The sequence below is a fragment of the Phyllobates terribilis genome, unplaced genomic scaffold, assembly GCF_046119375.1.
Source record: "Phyllobates terribilis strain yellow unplaced genomic scaffold, ASM4611937v1 Scaffold_7__3_contigs__length_470593459, whole genome shotgun sequence".
Classification (NCBI taxonomy): domain Eukaryota; kingdom Metazoa; phylum Chordata; class Amphibia; order Anura; family Dendrobatidae; genus Phyllobates; species Phyllobates terribilis.
Genome location: NW_027362767.1, coordinates 154,266,596 through 154,292,639, shown reverse-complemented (window position 1 = coordinate 154,292,639; position 26,044 = coordinate 154,266,596). Strand labels below are relative to the sequence as shown.

Sequence of the window (26,044 nt, the reverse complement as noted above, 5' to 3'; positions counted from 1 at the left end):
CGGACAGGAAAACCTTGAGATCCCTTCATATTACCATAGCTGTCACTCCTTTGTTAGTTCTCCTTTGTAACTTACAAAGCATTGGCATGGAGCTACCAGGGAATTCCAGAAGACACTGATCTATTGTAGATGTTACACCAGAGGGTGATGGTGTAATGTTTGTGGGTTTCGTCAATGGTTAACTGAACGTTCTATTATGTAATCTCCCTGCTGGGTCGGAATATCATAATAATTCATTATAATATTTCACATAATTGTAGCCAGGGAGGAGCATGCTCAGGTATTGGACTTAGAACCAAGGAGGTGAAAGCCACCATGATTGAGAACAAGAAGGCACCAGGATGTGGTGCTGCATCTCCTAGAAAGCTGGAGTCTTCAACTTTGATACAACAGTGACGTCACAACTTGAAGACTCTTGAAATTGGGATTATGGAGATACAGGGTTTAGCATTCTTGCCCTGCCTTTGGGTTACATGGACACTAATGGGGCTCTGTGTTACTTATACCATGACCATTCTTGAAGGCCATGCTCCAACTTACATGCTGTATATCAGGTAAGATATACTGTAGGTCATTATGTATATTGAGCAACCATTGTTGGGTGATTGAATGTGGTCGGGTACTGGGAAGTCCTTCATCTCTATGGACTACAGATGTTGGATTTCAGCATGCTTGATCTTTTTGTTCTCGGGTTTCTTTGGTGTCAAGCAGAATAGGTCCCTCGGTCTTTCAAGAACATGTGGTCTCTCAACCTAGCTGAGCGTTTATGTTTAGGGGGATGGGAGGTATAGCTCATTTGGCCAAACAAGTCTCCAGATGACAACTATCTAAGGTGGTTCATTATATCACCACTTTTTATGTTGCCTTTCAGTGAAACTGGATCCTATTTTCCAGAGTCCAACGTATTCACCACCGTTTTCATGATGTCATCCATTCTTGGTAAGTGCTTATAGAAGGACCACTTGTCCTAGGTCCTTCACCTACTGTAACAGTACCACACTAACCCCAATTATCTTCTACTATAGGGGCTATGACCATTTATTTCCAATACAAGTTCCTGGATATTCAGTCCGCAGCCATTAAAATTCCTTGCTCCACCTCACAGAAGATATTGCTCATAGTGGGATTGTCCTCATGTATTGGGACATCCGTTGTGGCCGTGTTTCAGGTGTGTGGACCAATCTAAGCTATTTTTACATTATATAAGTTCCTCCTATTGAACCCTGATTTCCTGATTTGATAAATTATATAGTTCTGTCTGCCTACAGCCACCACTAGGGGGAGCACATTGTATATGAATGAGTACAGCTAGTATTAAACTCACTGGGAGCTGTACAAATCTATATAGTGAGCTCCCTCTAGTGGTGGCTACTGTTACAACTCTTAAAGCCCCCAAATTTGGGACATTTAAGCCCCTCTCCCAAAAAATGCCCCAAAACAGACACTCCAAAATTCTTAGTCTTGATTTACTGGATTGTCCCATCAAAATATGGACTGTTGACAGATTATTGTTATTATTATTTATTATTATAGCGCCATTTATTCCATGGCGCTTTACATGTGATAGGGATATACATAGCAAAAACATTTACATAATCTTAACAAAACAAGTCAGCGACTGGTACAGGAGGAACGAGGACCCTGCCCGCAAGGGCTCACAGTCTACAAGGGGTGGGTGAGGATACAGTAGGTGAGGGTAGAGGAGGTCATGCAGTAATGTGGTGGAGCGGTGGTTACTGCAGGTTGTAGGCTTGTCGGAAGAGGTAGGTCTTCAGGTTTCTTTTGAAGGCTTCCATGGTAGGCGAGAGTCTGATGTGTTGGGGTACAGAGTTCCAGAGTAGGGGCGATGCACGGGAGAAATCTTGTATGCGATTGTGGGAAGAGGATATAAGAGGGGAGTAGAGAAGGAGATCTTGTGAGGATCGGAGGTTGCGTGCAGGTAAGTACCGGGAGACTAGGTCACAGATGTATGGAGGAGACAGGTTGTGGATGGCTTTGTATGCCGTGGTTAGGGTTTTGAACTGGATTCTCTGGGCAATGGGGAGCCAGTGAAGGGATTGACAGAGGGGGAGGCTGGGGAATAGCGGGGGGACAGGTGGATTAGTCGAGCAGCAGAGTTTAGGATAGATTTGTGGGGCGCAAGAGTGTTGGAAGGGAGGCCACAGAGCAGGAGGTTGCAGTAGTCGAGGCGGGAGATGATGAGGGCATGCACTAGTGTTTTTGCAGAGTCTTTGCTGAGGAATGCACGGATCCGGGAGATATTTTTGAGTTGGAGTCGGCAGGAAGTGGAAAGGGCTTGGATATGTGATTTGAAGGAGAGATCAGAGTCCAGGGTTACCCCAAGGCAGCGAGCTTGTGGGACTGGGGAGAGTGAACAGCCATTGACGTTGATGGATAGGTCAGATGGGGGATATGAATGAGAGGGTGGAAAGATGATGAACTCTGTTTTATCCATGTTGCGTTTTAGAAATCTGGCAGAGAAGAAGGATGAGATGGCGGACAGACATTGTGGGATTTTGGTTAGTAGGGAGGAGATATCGGGTCCAGAGAGGTAGATCTGTGTGTCATCAGCATAGAGGTGATACTGAAAGCCGTGAGACTCTATGAGCTGTCCCAGGTCAAAGGTGTAGATGGAGAAGAGCAGAGGTCCTAGAACTGAACCTTGGGGGACACCGACAGATAGGGGGTGAGATGAGGAGGTGGTGCGTGAGTGGGAGACGCTGAATGTCCTGTCTGTTAAGTATGAGGAGATCCAAGATAGGGCTAAGTCATTGATGCCAAGAGATGAGAGAATCTGTAGTAAGAGGGAATGGTCCACTGTGTCGAAGGCAGATGACAGGTCCAGAAGGAGGAGGATGGAGTAGTGTCGCTTGGATTTGGCAGTTAGTAGGTCGTTGGTGACTTTGGTCAGGGCAGTTTCAGTCGAGTGATGCGGTCCGAAGTCAGATTGCAGGCGGTCGAAGAGGGAACAGGAGGAGAGGTGGGAGGACAGTTCAAGGTGGACATGTTGTTCTAGTAGTTTTGAGGCAAAGGGGAGAAGTGATACGGGGCGGTAGCTAGTCAGGGAGGATGGGTCAAGGGAGGACTTTTTGAGGATGGGTGTGATTGCGGCATGTTTGAAACATGAGGGGAAGACACCGGTTGTTAGTGACAGGTTGGAGAGGTGGGTTAGGGTTGGGATGAAGACTGTGGTAAGGTTAGGGATGAGGTGGGATGGGATTGGGTCAAGTTTGCAGGTGGTGAGGTGTGATTTGGAGAGTAAAGAGGAGACTTGACCTTCTGTAACGGTGGAGAAGTGGGGTTTGGAGGAGAAGGTTGAGTAGATATGAGGAGCGGTTGTGCGGGCTTTAGGCAAAAGCTTTGTCTGATGGTGTCAATCTTCTGCTTGAAGAATGAGGCAAAGTCTTCGGCTGAGATGAGAGAAGAGGGAGGAGGTGCTGGGGGACGAAGGAGAGAATTGAAAGTGTTAAATAGCTGTTTAGGGTTGTGAGACAGGGAGGATATGAGAGATGAGAAGTAGGTTTGTTTTGCTGTAGTGAGCGCAGACTTGAAGATAGTGAGGGATTGTTTGAATACGATGAAGTGCTCGATGGAGTGAGACCTTTTCCATCTCCTCTCCGCAACCCTGGAGGCCCGTCGCAGTTCTTTAGTAAGGTTGGTGTGCCAGGGTTGTCTGTTGATTGTGCGAGATTTGGTATGTGTGAGAGGGGCGATCGAGTCTAAAGCTGCAGCTATTGTGGTGTTATATGAAGCGGCAGCAACATCTGCATTTTGTAAGGAATTTATGTCTGTAAGAGGGAGGTGGGATCCAGAGAGTGAGTGTAGGTCAAGGTGTTTGAGGTTTCTGCGAGCGTGTGTAAGTTTGTGGAGTGGGGATTGTGCACTTGGAGAGGAGAGGGTAGAGAATGTGAGGAGGTTATGGTCAGAGAGAGGGAGGGGTGAGTTAGAGAGGTTAGATAGGGAACAGAGGCGGGCGAAGATTAGGTCCAGTGTGTGGCCGCTGATATGAAACAACTCTGAAATCCAACTAACAACACCTCCTCCTACCTTTCCTAAAGCTCTTCTTCAGATTAATGGGTGATATTTTTACTACTGGAGACTAACATTACATAGAAAAATGACTCATTAGTAAATCTTCAAGAAGGTCTCATCAGAAATGGCCTTTTTCAAAGAGCAGTGATTAGTTGATTGCCCAGGATCACTATTTTGCCACTTCCAGCCAGGCTTTTTTCTCACAGTGGCCTCTAGAGGAGAAATGTAGTATTACATAGAGATCATTTTGATATAATACAAGGACATCAGAGTCCAACTGAGCGAGAGCTGCTCTTACATCCTGGCTTTATGTTCTGAATCAGAGGGGTCCATACTGGAGGACCCCTTGTATTATGTCCATGTGGACTACTAATCCAGAAAGATAAGACATAAGGTTTTATGTTTGAGAGATCTGATACATGTATTCATGTTACAGGTAGAACATTTCCATGGGATCCACAGGACCGGAGCCATTATATCACTAGGATTAGGCACCGTGTATAACGTCTGCCAATCAAAGTACTTATATCAGATGTCGCTGAGCAATCTGTACGTGTGCCATATAAGAATGGCGCTATCCCTCATAATGGCCGGATCTCTTATCACATGTATCCTTTATAAAAATGCTAAAGTCACTCTCCATGCAATTATATGCTAGTGTTACATTTCCTTCACATTTCCTTTTTTTCAGTTCTTCTTTTTAAAATAACCCTTATTTACGAGCTGTGTACGAGAGGCCATTGTAAGAAGGTATGTCTTTAATATTATACAAATTATCAAGAAGAGAAAATTGAAATTAATGTACTAGTTATGTCTACCTCTAGGTGGAGCCCTAACAGTATCCTGCAGGTGAATGTATAGCCTTTGTGCTTTAGTTTGCTCACAGTCGCCTTTCATTCCAATAGCACAACAAGTGGTCAAGTATGGTACTACAAATACAAAATTATTGCTGAATCTTGGGCAGTCTATCTACTACAGCGATCCCGCTGGTCGCCTGTTCTGCATTGTAAATAACAGTTAACTAAAAATATCATCACATTTTTTAATTCTGATTAATATTTAGGTCTGTGATACGTCTGCGGTGATATCTGAATGGCTCTCTGTGCTGACATTTATGCTGCATTATCTTACATACTATAAAGATTTCCAGGTTTGTATATTAATCATAAACCTGTATATTTCATTATTCACTGTGACTACTAAAAAATTTACTATGTTAATCCAACAAACACAATCTAGAAAAGAAGCACTTCTTTAGCAGTGTAATAGTAGTTATATTCTAGTGAATAGGGGGCAGTATTATAGTAGTTATATTCTTGTACATAGGGGCAGTATTATAGTAGTTATATTCTTGTACATAGGGGGCAGTATTATGGTAGTTATAGTCTTGTACATAGGAGCAGTATTATAGTAGTTATATTCTTGTACATAGGGGGCAGTATTATAGTAGTCATATTCTTGTACATAGTGGGCAGTATTATAGTAGTTATATTCTTGTACATAGGGGCAGTATTATAGTAGTTATATTCTTGTACATAGGGGCAGTATTATAGTAGTCATATTCTTGTACATAGGAGCAGTATTATAGTAGTTATATTCTTGTACATAGGGGGCAGTATTATGGTAGTTATAGTCTTGTACATAGGAGCAGTATTATAGTAGTTATATTCTTGTACATAGGGGCAGTATTATAGTAGTTATATTCTTGTACATAGGGGGTAGTATTATAGTAGTTATATTCTTGTACATAGGGGGTAGTATTATAGTAGTTATATTCTTGTACATAGGAGCAGTATTATAGTAGTTATATTCTTGTACATAGGGGGCAGTATTATAGTAGTTATATTCTTGTACATAGGGGGTAATATTATAGTAGTTATATTCTTGTACATAGGAGCAGTATTATAGTAGTTATATTCTTGTACATAGGAGCAGTATTATAGTAGTTATATTCTTGTACATAGGAGCAGTATTATAGTAGTTATATTCTTGTACATAGGAGCAGTATTATAGTAGTTATATTCTTGTACATAGGGGCAGTATTATAGTAGTTATATTCTTGTACATAGGGGGTAGTATTATAGTAGTTATATTCTTGTACATAGGGGGCAGTATTATAGTAGTTATATTCTTGTACATAGGGGCAGTATTATAGTAGTTATATTCTTGTACATAGGAGCAGTATTATAGTAGTTATATTCTTGTACATAGGAGCAGTATTATAGTAGTTATATTCTTGTACATAGGAGCAGTATTATAGTAGTTATATTCTTGTACATAGGAGCAGTATTATAGTAGTTATATTCTTGTACATAGGGGCAGAATTATAGTAGTTATATTCTTGTACATAGGGGCAGTATTATAGTAGTTATATTCTTGTACATAGGGGTAGTATTATAGTAGTTATATTCTTGTACATAGGGGGCAGTATTATAGTAGTTATATTCTTGTACATAGGAGCAGTATTATAGTAGTTATATTCTTGTACATAGGAGCAGTATTATAGTAGTTATATCCTTGCACATAGGAGCAGTATTATAGTAGTTATATTCTTGTACATAGGGGGCAGTATTATAGTAGTTATATTCTTGTACATAGGAGGCAGTATTATAGTAGTTATATTCTTGTACATAGGAGTAGTATTATAGTAGTTATATTCTTGTACATAGGAGCAGTATTATAGTAGTTATATTCTTGTACATAGGAGCAGTATTATAGTAGTTATATTCTTGTACATAGGAGGCAGTATTATAGTAGTTATATTCTTGTACATAGGGGGCAGTATTATAGTAGTTATATTCTTGTACATAGGAGGCAGTATTATAGTAGTTATAATCTTGTACATAGGAGTAGTATTATAGTAGTTATATTCTTGTATATAGGAGCAGTATTATAGTAGTTATATCCTTGCACATAGGAGCAGTATTATAGTAGTTATATTCTTGTACATAGGAGCAGTATTATAGTAGTTATATTCTTGTGCATAGGAGCAGTATTATAGTAGTTATATTCTTGTACATAGGGGCAGTATTATAATAGTTATATTCTTGTACATAGGAGCAGTATTATTGTAGTTACATTCTTGAACATAGGAGCAGTATTATAGTAGTTAGATTCTTGTACAGTGGGAGCAGTATCATAGTAGTTATATTCATGGACATAGGGTCAGTATTATAGTAGTTATATTTTTGTAAATAGGGGCAGTATTATAGTAGTTATATTCTTGTACATAGGGGGCAGTATTATAGTTATATTCTTGTACATAGGAGCAGTATTATAGTAGTTATATTCTTGTACATAGGGGGCAGTATTATAGTAGTTATATTCTTGTACATAGGAGCAGTATTATAGTAGTTATATTCTTGTACATAGGAGCAGTATTATAGTAGTTATATTCTTGTACATAGGAGCAGTATTATAGTAGTTATATTCTTGTACATAGGAGCAGTATTATAGTAGTTATATTCTTGTACATAGGAGCAGTATTATAGTAGATATACTCTTGTACATAGGAGCAGTATTATAGTAGTTATATTCTTGTACATAGGGGCAGTATTATAGTAGTTATATTCTTGTACATAGGAGCAGTATTATAGTAGTTATATTCTTGTACATAGGAGCAGTATTATAGTAGTTATATCCTTGCACATAGGAGCAGTATTATAGTAGTTATATTCTTGTACATAGGGGGCAGTATTATAGTAGTTATATTCTTGTACATAGGAGCAGTATTATAGTAGTTATATTCTTGTATATAGGAGCAGTATTATAGTAGTTATATCCTTGCACATAGGAGCAGTATTATAGTAGTTATATTCTTGTACATAGGGGGCAGTATTATAGTAGTTATATTCTTGTACATAGGAGGCAGTATTATAGTAGTTATATTCTTGTACATAGGAGTAGTATTATAGTAGTTATATTCTTGCACATAGGAGCAGTATTATAGTAGTTATATTCTTGTACATAGGGGGCAGTATTATAGTAGTTATATTCTTGTACATAGGAGGCAGTATTATAGTAGTTATATTCTTGTACATAGGAGTAGTATTATAGTAGTTATATTCTTGTACATAGGAGCAGTATTATAGTAGTTATATTCTTGTACATAAGGGCAGTATTATAGTAGTTATATTCTTGTACATAGGGGTAGTATTATAGTAGTTATATTCTTGTACATAGGGGGCAGTATTATAGTAGTTATATTCTTGTACATAGGAGCAGTATTATAGTAGTTATATTCTTGTACATAGGAGCAGTATTATAGTAGTTATATCCTTGCACATAGGAGCAGTATTATAGTAGTTATATTCTTGTACATAGGGGGCAGTATTATAGTAGTTATATTCTTGTACATAGGAGGCAGTATTATAGTAGTTATATTCTTGTACATAGGAGTAGTATTATAGTAGTTATATTCTTGTACATAGGAGCAGTATTATAGTAGTTATATTCTTGTACATAGGAGCAGTATTATAGTAGTTATATCGTTGCACATAGGAGCAGTATTATAGTAGTTATATTCTTGTACATAGGAGCAGTATTATAGTAGTTATATTCTTGTGCATAGGAGCAGTATTATAGTAGTTATATTCTTGTACATAGGGGCAGTATTATAATAGTTATATTCTTGTACATAGGAGCAGTATTATTGTAGTTACATTCTTGAACATAGGAGCAGTATTATAGTAGTTAGATTCTTGTACAGTGGGAGCAGTATCATAGTAGTTATATTCATGGACATAGGGTCAGTATTATAGTAGTTATATTTTTGTAAATAGGGGCAGTATTATAGTAGTTATATTCTTGTACATAGGGGGCAGTATTATAGTAATATTCTTGTACATAGGAGCAGTATTATAGTAGTTATATTCTTGTACATAGGGGGCAGTATTATAGTAGTTATATTCTTGTACATAGGGGCAGTATTATAGTAGTTATATTCTTGTACATAGGAGCAGTATTATAGTAGTTATATTCTTGTACATAGGAGCAGTATTATAGTAGTTATATTCTTGTACATAGGAGCAGTATTATAGTAGTTATATTCTTGTACATAGGAGCAGTATTATAGTAGTTATATTCTTGTACATAGGAGCAGTATTATAGTAGATATACTCTTGTACATAGGAGCAGTATTATAGTAGTTATATTCTTGTACATAGGGGCAGTATTATAGTAGTTATATTCTTGTACATAGGAGCAGTATTATAGTAGTTATATTCTTGTACATAGGAGCAGTATTATAGTAGTTATATCCTTGCACATAGGAGCAGTATTATAGTAGTTATATTCTTGTACATAGGGGGCAGTATTATAGTAGTTATATTCTTGTACATAGGAGCAGTATTATAGTAGTTATATTCTTGTACATAGGAGCAGTATTATAGTAGTTATATCCTTGCACATAGGAGCAGTATTATAGTAGCTATATTCTTGTACATAGGGGGCAGTATTATAGTAGTTATATTCTTGTACATAGGAGGCAGTATTATAGTAGTTATATTCTTGTACATAGGAGTAGTATTATAGTAGTTATATTCTTGCACATAGGAGCAGTATTATAGTAGTTATATTCTTGTACATAGGGGGCAGTATTATAGTAGTTATATTCTTGTACATAGGAGGCAGTATTATAGTAGTTATATTCTTGTACATAGGAGTAGTATTATAGTAGTTATATTCTTCTACATAGGAGCAGTATTATAGTAGTTATATTCTTGTACATAGGGGCAGTATTATAGTAGTTATATTCTTGTACATAGGGGTAGTATTATAGTAGTTATATTCTTGTACATAGGGGGCAGTATTATAGTAGTTATATTCTTGTACATAGGAGCAGTATTATAGTAGTTATATTCTTGTACATAGGAGCAGTATTATAGTAGTTATATCCTTGCACATAGGAGCAGTATTATAGTAGTTATATTCTTGTACATAGGGGCAGTATTATAGTAGTTATATTCTTGTACATAGGAGGCAGTATTATAGTAGTTATATTCTTGTACATAGGAGTAGTATTATAGTAGTTATATTCTTGTACATAGGAGCAGTATTATAGTAGTTATATTCTTGTACATAGGAGCAGTATTATAGTAGTTATATCCTTGCACATAGGAGCAGTATTATAGTAGTTATATTCTTGTACATAGGGGGCAGTATTATAGTAGTTATATTCTTGTACATAGGAGGCAGTATTATAGTAGTTATAATCTTGTACATAGGAGTAGTATTATAGTAGTTATATTCTTGTATATAGGAGCAGTATTATAGTAGTTATATCCTTGCACATAGGAGCAGTATTATAGTAGTTATATTCTTGTACATAGGAGCAGTATTATAGTAGTTATATTCTTGTGCATAGGAGCAGTATTATAGTAGTTATATTCTTGTACATAGGGGCAGTATTATAATAGTTATATTCTTGTACATAGGAGCAGTATTATTGTAGTTACATTCTTGAACATAGGAGCAGTATTATAGTAGTTAGATTCTTGTACAGTGGGAGCAGTATCATAGTAGTTATATTCATGGACATAGGGTCAGTATTATAGTAGTTATATTTTTGTAAATAGGGGCAGTATTATAGTAGTTATATTCTTGTACATAGGGGGCAGTATTATAGTTGTTATATTCTTGTACATAGGAGCAGTATTATAGTAGTTATATTCTTGTACATAGGGGCAGTATTATAGTAGTTATATTCTTGTACATAGGGGCAGTATTATAGTAGTTATATTCTTGTACATAGGAGGCAGTATTATGGTAGTTATATTCTTGTACATAGGAGAAGTATTATAGCAGTTATATTCTTGTACATAGGGAGCAGTACTATAGTAGTTATATTCTTGTACATATGGGCAGTATTATAGTAGTTATATTCTTGTAAATGGGAGTAGTATTATAGTAGTTATATTCTTGTACATAGGGAGCAGTATTATAGTAGTTATATTCTTGTACATAGAGAGTAGTATTATAGTAGTTATATTCTTGTACATAGGAGCAGTATTATACTAGTTATATTCTTGTACATATGGGCAGTATTATAGTAGTTATATTCTTGTACATAGGAGCAGTATTATAGTAGTTATATTCTTGTACATAGGAGCAGTATTATAGTAGTTATATTCTTGTACATAGGAGCAGTATTATAGTAGTTATATTCTTGTATATAGGGGGCAGTATTATAGTAGTTATATTCTTGTACATAGGGGCAGTATTATAGTAGTAATATTCTTGTACATAGGGAGCAGTATTATAGTAGTTATATTCTTGTACATAGGAGGCAGTATCATAGTAGTTATATTCTTGTACATAGGGGGCAGTATTATAGTAGGTATATTCTTGTACATAGGGGGCAATATTATAGTAGTTATATTCTTGTACATAGGGAGCAGTATTATAGTAGTTATATTCTTGTACATAGGAGCAGTATTATAGTAGTTATATTCTTGTGCATAGGAGCAGTATTATAGTAGTTATATTCTTGTACATAGGGGCAGTATTATAATAGTTATATTCTTGTACATAGGAGCAGTATTATAGTAGTTATATTCTTGTACATAGGAGCAGTATTATACTAGTTAGATTCTTGTACATAGGGGGCAGTATCATAGTAGTTATATTCATGGACATAGGGTCAGTATTATAGTAGTTATATTTTTGTAAATAGGGGCAGTATTATAGTAGTTATATTCTTGTACGTAGGGGCAGTATTATAGTATTTATATTCTTGTATATAGGCGCAGTATTATAGTAGTTATATTCTCGTACATAGGGGGCAGTATTATAGTTGTTATATTCTTGTACATAGGGGCAGTATTATAGTAGCTATATTCTTGTACATAGGAGGCAGTATTATAGTAGTTATATTCTTGTACATAGGAGAAGTATTATAGCAGTTATATTCTTGTACATAGGGTACATAGGGAGTAGTACAATAGTAGTTATATTCTTGTACATATGGGCAGTATTATAGTAGTTATATTCTTGTAAATGGGAGTAGTATTATAGTAGTTATATTCTTGTACATAGGGAGCAGTATTATAGTAGTTATATTCTTGTACATAGGGAGCAGTATTATAGTAGTTATATTCTTGTACATAGATAGTAATATTATAGTAGTTATATTCTTGTACATAGAGAGTAGTATTATAGTAGTTATATTCTTGTACATAGGAGCAGTATTATACTAGTTATATTCTTGTACATATGGGCAGTATTATAGTAGTTATATTCTTGTACATAGGGGGCAGTATTATAGTAGTTATATTCTTGTACATAGGAGGCTGTATTATAATAGTTATATTCTTGTACATAGGAGCAGTATTATAGTAGTTATATTCTTGTACATAGAGAGCAGTATTATAGTAGTTATATTCTTGTACATAGGAGCAGCATTATACTAGTTATATTCTTGTACATATGGGCAGTATTATAGTAGTTATATTCTTACATAGGAGCAGAATTATAGTAGTTATATTCTTGTACATAGGGGCAGTATTATAGTAGTTATATTCTGTACATAGGGGGCAGTATTATAGTAGTCATATTCTTGTACATAGGGAGCAGTATTATAGTAGTTATATTCTTGTACATAGGGGCAGTATTATAGTAGTAATATTCTTGTACATAGGGAGCAGTATTATAGTAGTTATATTCTTGTACATAGGAGCAGTATCAAAGTAGTTATATTCTTGTACATAGGAGCAGTATCATAGTAGTTATATTCTTGTACATAGGGAGCAGTATTATAGTAGTTATATTCTTGTACATAGGGAGCAGTATTATAATAGTTATATTCTTGTACATAGGGGCAGTATTATAGTAGTTATATTCTTGTATATAGGAGCAGTATTATATTAGTTATATTCTTGTACATAGGAGCAGTATTATAGAAGTTATATTTTTGTACATAGGGGCAGTATTATAGTAGTTATATTCTTGTACATAGGGGCAGTATTATAGTAGTTATATTCTTGTACATAGGGGCAGTATTATAGTAGTTATATTCTTGTACATAGGAGACAGTATTATAGTAGTTATATTCTTGTACATAGGAGAAGTATTATAGCAGTTATATTCTTGTACATAGGGAGCAGTACTATAGTAGTTATATTCTTGTACATATGGGCAGTATTATAGTAGTTATATTCTTGTAAATGGGAGTAGTATTATAGTAGTTATATTCTTGTACATAGGGAGCAGTATTATAGTAGTTATGTTCTTATACATAGAGAGTAGTATTATAGTAGTTATATTCTTGTACATAGGAGCAGTATTATACTAGTTATATTCTTGCACATATGGGCAGTATTATAGTAGTTATATTCTTGTACATAGGAGCAGTATTATAGTAGTTATATTCTTGTACATAGAGAGCAGTATTATAGTAGTTATATTCTTGTATATAGGAGCAGCATTATACTATTTATATTCTTGTACATATGGGCAGTATTATACTAGTTATATTCTTGTACATAGGAGCAGTATTATAGTAGTTATATTCTTGTACTTAGGAGCAGTATTATAGTAGTTATATTCTTGTATATAGGAGCAGTATTATAGTAGTTATATTCTTATACATAGGAGCAGTATTATAGTAGTTATATTCTTGTACATAGAGAGCAGTATTATAGTATTTATATTCTTGTACATAGGGGCAGTATTATAGTAGTTATATTCTTGTACATAGGGTCAGTATTTAGTAGCTATATTCTTGTACATAAGAAGCAGTATTATAGTAGTTATATTCTTGTACATAGGAGCAGTATTATAGTAGTTATATACCTGTACATAGGGAGCAGTATTATAGTAGTTATATTCTTGTACATAGGAGCAGTATTATAGTAGTTATATTCTTGTACATAGGGGACAGTATTATAGTAGTTATATTCATGTACACAGGAGCAGTATTATAGTAGTTATATTCTTGTACATAGGAGCAGTATTATAGTAGTTATATTCTTGTACATATGGGCAGTATTATAGTAGTTATATTCTTGTACATAGGAGCAGTATTATAGTAGTTATATTCTTGTACATAGAGAGCAGTGTTATAGTATTTATATTCATGTACATAGGAGCAGTATTATAGTAGTAATATTCTTGTACATAGGAGCAGTATTATAGTAGTTATATTCTTGTACATAGGAGCAGTATTATAGTAGTTATATTCTTGTACATAGAGAGCAGTATTATACTATTTATATTCTTGTACATAGGGACACTATTATAGTAGTTATATTCTTGTACATACGGTGCAGTATTATAGTAGTTATATTCTTGTACATAGGAGCAGTATTATAGTAGTTATATTATTGTACATAAGGAGTAGTATTATAGTAGTTTTATTCTTGTACATAGGAGCAGTATTATAGAAGTTATATTCTTGTACATAGGAGCAGTATTATAGTAGTTATATCCTTGTACTTAGGAGCAGTATCATAGTAGTTATATTCTTGTACATAGGGGGCAGTATTATAGTAGGTATATTCTTGTACATAGGGGGCAGTATTATAGTAGTTATATTCTTGTACATAGGAGCAGTATTATAGTAGTTATATTCTTACATAGGAGCAGAATTATAGTAGTTATATTCTTGTACATAGGGGCAGTATTATAGTAGTTATATTCTGTACATAGGGGGCAGTATTATAGTAGTTATATTCTTGTACATAGGGAGCAGTATTATAGTAGTTATATTCTTGTACATAGGGGCAGTATTATAGTAGTAATATTCTTGTACATAGGGAGCAGTATTATAGTAGTTATATTCTTGTACATAGGAGGCAGTATCATAGTAGTTATATTCTTGTACATAGGGGGCAGTATTATAGTAGGTATATTCTTGTACATAGGGGGCAATATTATAGTAGTTATATTCTTGTACATAGGGAGCAGTATTATAGTAGTTATATTCTTGTACATAGGAGCAGTATTATAGTAGTTATATTCTTGTGCATAGGAGCAGTATTATAGTAGTTATATTCTTGTACATAGGGGCAGTATTATAATAGTTATATTCTTGTACATAGGAGCAGTATTATAGTAGTTATATTCTTGTACATAGGAGCAGTATTATACTAGTTAGATTCTTGTACATAGGGGGCAGTATCATAGTAGTTATATTCATGGACATAGGGTCAGTATTATAGTAGTTATATTTTTGTAAATAGGGGCAGTATTATAGTAGTTATATTCTTGTACGTAGGGGCAGTATTATAGTATTTATATTCTTGTATATAGGCGCAGTATTATAGTAGTTATATTCTTGTACATAGGGGGCAGTATTATAGTTGTTATATTCTTGTACATAGGGGCAGTATTATAGTAGCTATATTCTTGTACATAGGAGGCAGTATTATAGTAGTTATATTCTTGTACATAGGAGAAGTATTATAGCAGTTATATTCTTGTACATAGGGAGCAGTACAATAGTAGTTATATTCTTGTACATATGGGCAGTATTATAGTAGTTATATTCTTGCAAATGGGAGTAGTATTATAGTAGTTATATTCTTGTACATAGGGAGCAGTATTATAGTAGTTATATTCTTGTACATAGGGAGCAGTATTATAGTAGTTATATTCTTGTACATAGAGAGTAGTATTATAGTAGTTATATTCTTGTACATAGAGAGTAGTATTATAGTAGTTATATTCTTGTACATAGGAGCAGTATTATACTAGTTATATTCTTGTACATATGGGCAGTATTATAGTAGTTATATTCTTGTACATAGGGGGCAGTATTATAGTAGTTATATTCTTGTACATAGGAGGCTGTATTATAATAGTTATATTCTTGTACATAGGAGCAGTATTATAGTAGTTATATTCTTGTACATAGAGAGCAGTATTATAGTATTTATATTCTTGTACATAGGGGCAGTATTATAGTAGTTATATTCTTGTACATAGGGTCAGTATTTAGTAGCTATATTCTTGTACATAAGAAGCAGTATTATAGTAGTTATATTCTTGTACATAGGAGCAGTATTATAGTAGTTATATACCTGTACATAGGGAGCAGTATTATAGTAGTTATATTCTTGTACATAGGAGCAGTATTATAGTAGTTATATTCTTGTACATAGGGGACAGTATTATAGTAGTTATATTCATGTACACAGGAGCAGTATTATAGTAGTTATATTCTTGTACATAGGAGCAGTATTATAGTAGTTATATTCTTGTACATATGGGCAGTATTATAGTAGTTATATTCTTGTACATAGGAGCAGTATTATAGTAGTTATATTCTTGTACATAGAGAGCAGTGTTATAGTATTTATATTCATGTACATAGGAGCAGTATTATAGTAGTAATATTCTTGTACATAGGAGCAGTATTATAGTAGTTATATTCTTGTACATAGGAGCAGTATTATAGTAGTTATATTCTTGTACATAGAGAGCAGTATTATACTATTTATATTCTTGTACATAGGGACACTATTATAGTAGTTATATTCTTGTACATACGGTGCAGTATTATAGTAGTTATATTCTTGTACATAGGAGCAGTATTATAGTAGTTATATTATTGTACATAAGGAGTAGTATTATAGTAGTTTTATTCTTGTACATAGGAGCAGTATTATAGAAGTTATATTCTTGTACATAGGAGCAGTATTATAGTAGTTATATCCTTGTACTTAGGAGCAGTATCATAGTAGTTATATTCTTGTACATAGGGGGCAGTATTATAGTAGGTATATTCTTGTACATAGGGGGCAGTATTATAGTAGTTATATTCTTGTACATAGGAGCAGTATTATAGTAGTTATATTCTTACATAGGAGCAGAATTATAGTAGTTATATTCTTGTACATAGGGGCAGTATTATAGTAGTTATATTCTGTACATAGGGGGCAGTATTATAGTAGTTATATTCTTGTACATAGGGAGCAGTATTATAGTAGTTATATTCTTGTACATAGGGGCAGTATTATAGTAGTAATATTCTTGTACATAGGGAGCAGTATTATAGTAGTTATATTCTTGTACATAGGAGGCAGTATCATAGTAGTTATATTCTTGTACATAGGGGGCAGTATTATAGTAGGTATATTCTTGTACATAGGGGGCAATATTATAGTAGTTATATTCTTGTACATAGGGAGCAGTATTATAGTAGTTATATTCTTGTACATAGGAGCAGTATTATAGTAGTTATATTCTTGTGCATAGGAGCAGTATTATAGTAGTTATATTCTTGTACATAGGGGCAGTATTATAATAGTTATATTCTTGTACATAGGAGCAGTATTATAGTAGTTATATTCTTGTACATAGGAGCAGTATTATACTAGTTAGATTCTTGTACATAGGGGGCAGTATCATAGTAGTTATATTCATGGACATAGGGTCAGTATTATAGTAGTTATATTTTTGTAAATAGGGGCAGTATTATAGTAGTTATATTCTTGTACGTAGGGGCAGTATTATAGTATTTATATTCTTGTATATAGGCGCAGTATTATAGTAGTTATATTCTTGTACATAGGGGGCAGTATTATAGTTGTTATATTCTTGTACATAGGGGCAGTATTATAGTAGCTATATTCTTGTACATAGGAGGCAGTATTATAGTAGTTATATTCTTGTACATAGGAGAAGTATTATAGCAGTTATATTCTTGTACATAGGGAGCAGTACAATAGTAGTTATATTCTTGTACATATGGGCAGTATTATAGTAGTTATATTCTTGCAAATGGGAGTAGTATTATAGTAGTTATATTCTTGTACATAGGGAGCAGTATTATAGTAGTTATATTCTTGTACATAGGGAGCAGTATTATAGTAGTTATATTCTTGTACATAGAGAGTAGTATTATAGTAGTTATATTCTTGTACATAGAGAGTAGTATTATAGTAGTTATATTCTTGTACATAGGAGCAGTATTATACTAGTTATATTCTTGTACATATGGGCAGTATTATAGTAGTTATATTCTTGTACATAGGGGGCAGTATTATAGTAGTTATATTCTTGTACATAGGAGGCTGTATTATAATAGTTATATTCTTGTACATAGGAGCAGTATTATAGTAGTTATATTCTTGTACATAGAGAGCAGTATTATAGTAGTTATATTCTTGTACATAGGAGCAGCATTATACTAGTTATATTCTTGTACATATGGGCAGTATTATAGTAGTTATATTCTTACATAGGAGCAGAATTATAGTAGTTATATTCTTGTACATAGGGGCAGTATTATAGTAGTTATATTCTGTACATAGGGGGCAGTATTATAGTAGTTATATTCTTGTACATAGGGAGCAGTATTATAGTAGTTATATTCTTGTACATAGGGGCAGTATTATAGTAGTAATATTCTTGTACATAGGGAGCAGTATTATAGTAGTTATATTCTTGTACATAGGAGCAGTATCAAAGTAGTTATATTCTTGTACATAGGGGGCAGTATTATAGTAGTTCTATTCTTATCCATAGGAGAGGATAGACGTGTGCTTGAGAGCTCTCAGCAGGGCGGAGGCATGGCTTCTGACCCAGGTGGAGGGGAGGGGAGCTGGGCTGATGATCCAGGGAAAGCCCCTGGTCTGGAGTCGGGCCTGCAGCCTGCACCTGATGGTAATGGAAAGCTGGAGATGGTGGCTGGTGAGTTTTCTAAACCTGCTTGTTATGTTGGAGGATTAAATGCTAAAGTTACAAGGCAAAGTATATTTAAGCTGGAATTGCATATCAGCAAACTAAAAGAAGAAATTAAGAAAGAGACTGATCCTAAGGTAAAACTGATGAAGTGTGAGTGTCTGGATGATTGCAGCCGAGAGCTGCTGATCAGGAAAGAAAAACTGGAGAAAGGTTTAAACTCTATGACATCAGCTTTAAGCTCCAGTGTGATCTGGATTTGTTCTGGAACATCTATAATGACACCAGAGAAGATGAGATCTGGGATCACCTCCATTGTATCCAGCTGTCTAAGCCGCAGGAGATAAGGCCACTGTCCTGTTCCAGTCTGAGGTGGTGGCTGTGGCGGATCTGCAGCACTGGCTGAACCGGCAGTGCATAGTGAGAAGTCATCCTGACAAGATCTATGATGAGGAGCAGATATGGAATGGAGGATATACACTGAAAATCCAGCTGATACAAGAGAGCGGTGTGACCAGACATCTGCCGCACTCCTTCTACCTGGGCTCAGAGAGGGGGATCTGCTACTACCCTGGTCAGCCACGTCTGTGCCATAGATGTGGGGGCCGGCATCTCGCCATAAACTGCTCTCGTACCACATGCTCATTATGTGGACAGTCAGGTCATACAAAGGACAAATGCACAGGACCCGTCATCTGTAATCTGTGCTCAGAACCAGGGCATACGTTCCGGGATTGCCGGCATGCAGAACACAATAAATATAATGGCCAGACCTCCTCAGAAGTTATTCAGGGAGATGTCACCAGAGGTTCTGATGTCCCAGAAGCTGGTATGGATGAGGACAGAAGTCACAGTATCAGTGAACCTGCTCCAGAGTCTGAGGTACTAACGGATGCTGCACTACTAGGACCACCAACCACTGAAGAACCACCTAAAGGCCCACCAGCCACTAAAGAAAGACCTAAACCGCCATCAGCCAATATAATAAGACCTAAGCTTCGATCAGCCACTAAAGTAGGGCCTAAAATGCCAGTTGTTAAAGAGAGGCCTAAGGTGTCCAGAAAGCCTGCCACCAAACCATCCAAACATCAGCCCAGTACATCTGTGGAAGCAGTTAGTCCGCCTGCACTGTCCAGTGTGGATGAGGAAGGCTTTGTGACCGTAAAACGAAAAAATGCATCTGTGGATCCCACCAGAAAAGTCACAACTGTAGCACCCTGAGGACTCGGCTGCTACAGGGGTATTACACCTCAAGCCAGAGGTGTGGTATTCCACTCCCGGGTAAGGATGGAGTGTGGAACTGAGCTAGTAGGCTGCATGCACTACATACATCCCATTTCCGGGGGACAGAACGACGGTACTCCCACCAGTTTATGTGCAGGTACGACAGCGTCTGTCCCTGGCTGGAGTGGGAGGGGGGTGGAACATCCCAGTAGTGTAGGGGCAGATAGGGGGAGTAGTCTGGGTAAAGATAGGAGCTCATTGGGTGCTGGTCACCTGAGCTCACACATAGAGGGAGTATATAAGGTGGGCACCATGTTAGAACAGGGTGAGAGTTTAGCAAGAGGAGCAGAGCAGAGGAGCTCAGCCAGAAGGGCTGACAGGGAGCTGTGGCTCCGGCTGGGCCCAGCTCCAGAGCAGAGCCTGCAGAGAGAGAGAGAGGAGTGAGAAGGACCCAGAGAGGAAACAAGAAGGAACCCCAAGATCCCAGAATAAGGACAGAAGGGTGAAGGGTTGGCGGACACGGGTACCGGAACCCGAACTGGTGGAGGCCACTTATCCTCAGCCAGGAACCGGAGGTCGTGGTCAGGATCTGCCACGACCCTCACCAAATCCACTAGAAAGGCACACCGAGTATAGGGTCAGGGAGCCCAGAGGAGGCTTGACCACCAAGAGACCCGAGGGAGCCGGCCAAAAGTGGATCCCTGGTGGGAACGGCCAGAGGAAGGGAGAGTCAGGAGCTCAGGACCACGCTCCGGAATTGCCTGGGGGTTGGCCGAGTCCAGGACCTGGTGGACGCAGCACGGCTCGGGTGGTCACTCAAGGCCAGAGTGACCAAGAGAACACCAGTAAGTAAAAACCCTGAACTGCATCTCCTGACTCTGAATCTTCTTTCTGCATCATCACAACCCCCATCATCTACACCTGCTGCCCTGAGGCCATACCCCTCCCGTTGGGGGGTTATACCATCACTGCTGCACATATACCACCGGCCTCAGTGGACTGCTCTGCAGCGGCGGCTCCAAAGCCGCACTCAACGGGTGGCGTAGTCGACAATCAAGTTAACATCTACTGCCATAGACTGCCACTTAGTTTGACACCCTGGGCACGGACCGGGTCACCGCCACAAGGACTACTACCCCCATCGAGATCCGGCTCCGGGTATCCCCTACAGCACTGGCCCAGGGGGCGCGTCAACAACAGTACAGAAAACCTCTGAGCCTCCAGTGCTGGCGATAAGTCCTGGACGTTACAATGTGCTGGGAGAAGACCAAGATGAAGAGTCACAAATGGAGCAAAGTCCTTCATGCGTCCTCGAAAACGTCTCTGATGAGGGGGATCCTGACCCTCCCGTGTCCACAAAGAGATGGGGCACTACAGGTGACAGCAGTGGAAGGAGGAAGAAGACCAAAAAGTCTAAGTGATCAGGATGCGGCTGAGAATAAACTCCATTAATGTGAACAGTGTGAGGACTGTGAGCCGGCGGCAGGCGATTTACCAGCGTTTGTCTGACGAGAGATCTGACGTCTTCTTCTTGCAGGAGACGTATTTGAAGAGCAATGCTCATGTGTATGCAGCCAAGAGAGACTGGAGACTTGGGCCGTCATACTGGTCCTTCGGTCAGGAGAGAAATGACTGTGTGGGGGTCCTCTTTAATACCATGAATGTCCAGGTGGACAGAGTCCTGGAGATATGTCCGGGCCGCTGTCTGATGCTGGACTTTACATTGGACTCCATCCATTATAGAGCGATAAACATTTATGCTCCGCAGACCAGGAAAGAGCGGAGGGAACTATTTGACCACATGAAACCATATTGCTTTACATCTAAAGTATTTATATTGTGTGGGAACTTTAATAATGTGTCCTGTAATGTGGACAGATCCAGCAGTCATAAGCAACTAAGATATGATGAGACGTTCCTTAATAATATAGTCCAGCAGGCCCACCTAGTAGACCCCTATGGGTCTCATCATACCAGTAAGACGTACACTTACCATAAGGGTGGTAATGCCAGTAGGATAGACCGGGTGTATATAAAGAGGGAGGTGAGATGCTCTCAGTACAGGATCAGCCCCCTGGAGTATTCGGACCATTGTATGGTGAGTGTGATGCTGGATCTGGCCCAAGCTGTGGTCTGTGGAAAGGGGTACTGGAAGGTGAACAGCTCTGTGGTCCAAGATCCTCGGTTCAGAGAGGCCTTCACCACATTCTATAATGAACGTAGGACCACCCAGTGTATGTGTGATGACACAGCTGAGTGGTGGGAGATCATGAAGAGTGACATCAAGCAGTTTATTATACGAGCAGCCAGGAGACGTAGTAATATGGATTATATGAGATACACAGCCCTGAGACTGCACCTCAGCCAGCTATACAGCAGGATGAATGGTGGTGAGGAGGTGGACGGACGGAGCGTCAGCCATATAAAGCAGCGGATGAGGGAGCTGCAGTACGATCGCCTCAAGTCTCTCAAGGCGGAGGGACAGTTTGATAGTTGGGGCGTCCATAACCCAGATCCCTTTATTGCCTGTAAGAACAGGGTTAGTAAGAAGCTGATCACTGGCTTGTTAGATGAGAATGGGGTGGAGCAGTCAGAGCCGGAGAAAGTCCACAGGATCATTGGGGATTATTATAGAGATCTGTATAAAGGGGCTCATATTAATAAGGATGACATTAAAGCTTATCTGAAGGGGGTGTCCCTACCAACGTTAGACCTGGTGCAGGCAGATAGTATGGCCGATCCCATAACTGAGGATGAGGTGAAGAGGAGCATTGACTCCTTAAAGGCCAACAAGAGCCCAGGACTGGACGGCCTGACCAGCGAGTTTTACAAAGAGTTCAGGGACTTGTTGGCTCCGGACCTGGTGCAGGTCTATAATGATTGCCTCTCTGCAGGGAAGCTCCTACAGTCCCAGTATAGATCTGTTCTGGTTCTCTTAGCAAAGAAGGGAAATCTAAAAGATGTAAAGAACTGGCGTCCACTGTCTTTGCTAAACACTGACTATAAAATCCTGGCCAAGATCTTGTATTATCGGCTGAGTGAGGTGGCGGGTGAGCTGATCATCGCCAACCAGACGTGTGGTGTGAAGGGTCGGACGATAGAGGACTCATTGCTGCTGGTGAGAGAAGCTGTGATGTACATTAAGCAGCACAATGTGGGGGCGTATATTGTGGGCTTAGACCAGAGTAAAGCCTTTGATAGAGTCCATCATGACTACCTGTACCAGGTGTTGTTACACTATGGCCTCCCGGTGCGGTTTGTGCAGTGGCTGCAGGTTGTGTATAAGGAGGCTGTAAGCCTGCCGCTGATTAATGGTCACTTGGCTGAGCCCTTCAGGATATTGTCAGGGGTGAGGCAGGGCTGTCCTCTCAGCCCATTGTTGTATGTCTTTAGTCTGGATCCTTTCCTCAGAAAAGTGCAGGATCATAGAGGTTTCACAGGGCTGAGGTGTTGCCTGCAGAGTACAGTGGAGGATGTAAAGTTCTGCGCCTATGCGGATGACGTGTCGGTGGTGGTGTCTTCTAGAGAAGACTGTACGGCTCTACAGCAGGAGATGACAGCCTTCTCCAATGTGTCTAACTCCTCTGTGAACATGGAGAAGAGCGAGGCGTTGTGGTTGGGGGGTGACAGTGATGTCTTCTCTGTGCCCTTCAGAACAGTTCAGGGTCAGATAAAGATTTTGGGAGTAGTGTTTGGAGCTGTAGATGATGGGAAGGTGAACTGGGAGGAGAAGCTGGTGGTGTGTGAGCAGAAGGTGCAGAGCTGGAGACACTGGAAGCTGACGTATCTGGAGAAGGTCCGCCTGCTGAAGACCTTCCTGCTCCCGCTCTTCCTCTATATCAGTGTGGTGTTCCCTGTGCCCGATGCGTTACTCCCCAGACTTACCAATGTCTTCTTTCACTTCTTGTGGGGTAACAGAGTGAATGTGGTCAGGAGAAACATTGTCTATCTCCCCCATAAGGAGGGTGGTCTCTCCATGCCCTGTCCTGAGCTCTTCTTTAATCTCATGTTTCTTATGAAGAACTTTTCATTTTGTAAGAATTCAGAGAAGACGCCATGGTCTTGTTTGTTTAAGAGCCAGATCCAGCAGTTTGTGTCCGTGTGGTCGGTAGGTGACCCCATCAAGAGAATCTCAGGCCGACTAAAGAATAATGTTTCTTGGTATGGTGTCCATGTAATAAGTAAGGTTATTAGATGGAGGATCCTATATGAGGACGTCAGGCAGCTCAGTAGGAAGGAGTTGTATAAGAACGTGCTGTCATCTCACTTTAGTGTCCATGTTCAATTGAGGGGCGCCCCAAGTCTAGATGTAAAACAGGCTGCAAAAAACGTACTAGATCCCAGAATTCCCACTCATATGAGAGATGTGGCGTGGCTGGGGCTCCATGGTAAGATGTACGTCAGAGATAACCTAAAGTGCAGGAATGTATCAGACAGATCCTGTCCTAGAGAAGAGTGCCCCCATATACAGGAGACCATGGAGCATCTGCTTCTAGAGTGTCCCTTCAGTATGCAGGTATGGGAGTGTGTGTCCTTGTCCCTAAAGTTACCGCACCTGGTGGGACAGTCGTATGGTCAGCTGCTGTACGGAGACTTCCAGCCTGAGCTCAGGGCTTATAACCGAAGCTCACTATATGTAATAAATGTGGTGACCATCTATCATCTGTGGTGTGCACGGTGCTGCCTGCTCATCAATAAGGAGGTCCTGTCCTGTGATAGTGTCAGGTATAAGATCCTGGAAAGTCTCAAGTCAGTGTATAAGAAGGACATAAAGATTAACTCAGGTAATGTGAACTGGAGGAACATTCATGTGGCGGGATTTATCAATGTTATCTAATATTATTATGCAAGTGATGTAACAACACAGTATTTATTTTCTTTAATATTTATTATTTTGTGATTTTAATGTAATTATTCTGTAATATTTGGTTGTCAGTTTTAAATAAAAAGATCATTATAGTAGTTATATTCTTGTACATAGGGAGCAGCATTATAGTAGTTATATTCTTGTCCATAGCAGTATTATAGTAGTTATATTTTTGTACATAGCAGTATTATAGTAGTTATATTCTTGCACATAGAGGCAGTATTATAATAGTTATATTCTTGTACATAGGAGCAGTATTATTGTAGTTATATTCTTGTACATAGGAGCAGTATTATAGTAGTTATATTCTTGTACATAGGGGCAGTATTATAGTAGTTTTATTATTGTACATAGGGGCAGTATTATAGTAGCTATATTCTTTTACATACGGAGCAGTATTATAGTAGTTATATTCTTGTACATAGGAGCAGTATTATAGTAGTTATATTATTGTACATAGGGAGTAGTATTATAGTAGTTTTATTCTTGTACATAGGAGCAGTATTATAGAAGTTATATTCTTGTACATAGGAGCAGTATTATAGTAGCTATATTCTTGTACATAGGAGCAGTATCATAGTAGGTATATTCTTGTACATAGGGGGCAGTATTATAGTAGTTATATTATTGTACATAGGGAGCAGTATTATAGTAGTTATATTCTTGTACATAGGAGCAGTATTATAGTAGCTATATTCTTGTACATAGGAGCAGTATCATAGTAGGTATATTCTTGTACATAGGGGGCAGTATTATAGTAGTTATATTCTTGTACATAGGAGCAGTATTATAGTACTTATATTCCTACATAGGAGCAGTATTATAGTAGTTATATTCTTGTACATAGGGGCAGTATTATAGTAGTTATATTCTGTACATAGGGGGCAGTATTATAGTAGTTATATTCTTGTACATAGGGAGCAGTATTATAGTAGTTATATTCTTGTACATAGGGAGCAGTATTATAGTAGTTATATTCTTGTACATAGGGGCAGTATTATAGTAGTTATATTCTTGTACATAGGAGCAGTATTATAGTAGTAATATTCTTGTACATAGGGAGCAGTATTATAGTAGTTATATTCTTGTACATAGGAGCAGTATTATAGTAGTTATATTCTTGTGCATAGGAGCAGTATTATAGTCGTTATATTTTTGTAAATAGGGGCAGTATTATAGTAGTTATATTCATGTACACAGGGGGCAGTATTATAGTTGTTATATTCTTGTACATAGGGGCAGTATTATAGTAGTTATATTCTTGTACATAGGGGCAGTATTATAGTATTTATATTCTTG

The 26,044-nt window shown here is 37.8% G+C and overlaps 1 protein-coding gene across 1 annotated transcript in view; it reads left to right on the top strand.

Moving 5' to 3' along the window:
* Positions 1 to 251: 251 nt before the first annotated feature.
* The window catches only part of LOC141154054 (DNA damage-regulated autophagy modulator protein 1-like), a 29,407-nt gene continuing 3,614 nt past the window's right edge, over positions 252 to 26,044 (top strand). The window contains exons 1-6 of the mRNA XM_073639474.1: positions 252 to 554; positions 872 to 939; positions 1,026 to 1,168; positions 4,469 to 4,640; positions 4,724 to 4,782; positions 5,096 to 5,182. Of these exons, the coding sequence (XP_073495575.1) occupies positions 430 to 554; positions 872 to 939; positions 1,026 to 1,168; positions 4,469 to 4,640; positions 4,724 to 4,782; positions 5,096 to 5,182 (654 nt within the window). The 5' untranslated portion in view covers positions 252 to 429. The remainder of the gene's footprint in view (positions 555 to 871; positions 940 to 1,025; positions 1,169 to 4,468; positions 4,641 to 4,723; positions 4,783 to 5,095; positions 5,183 to 26,044) is intronic.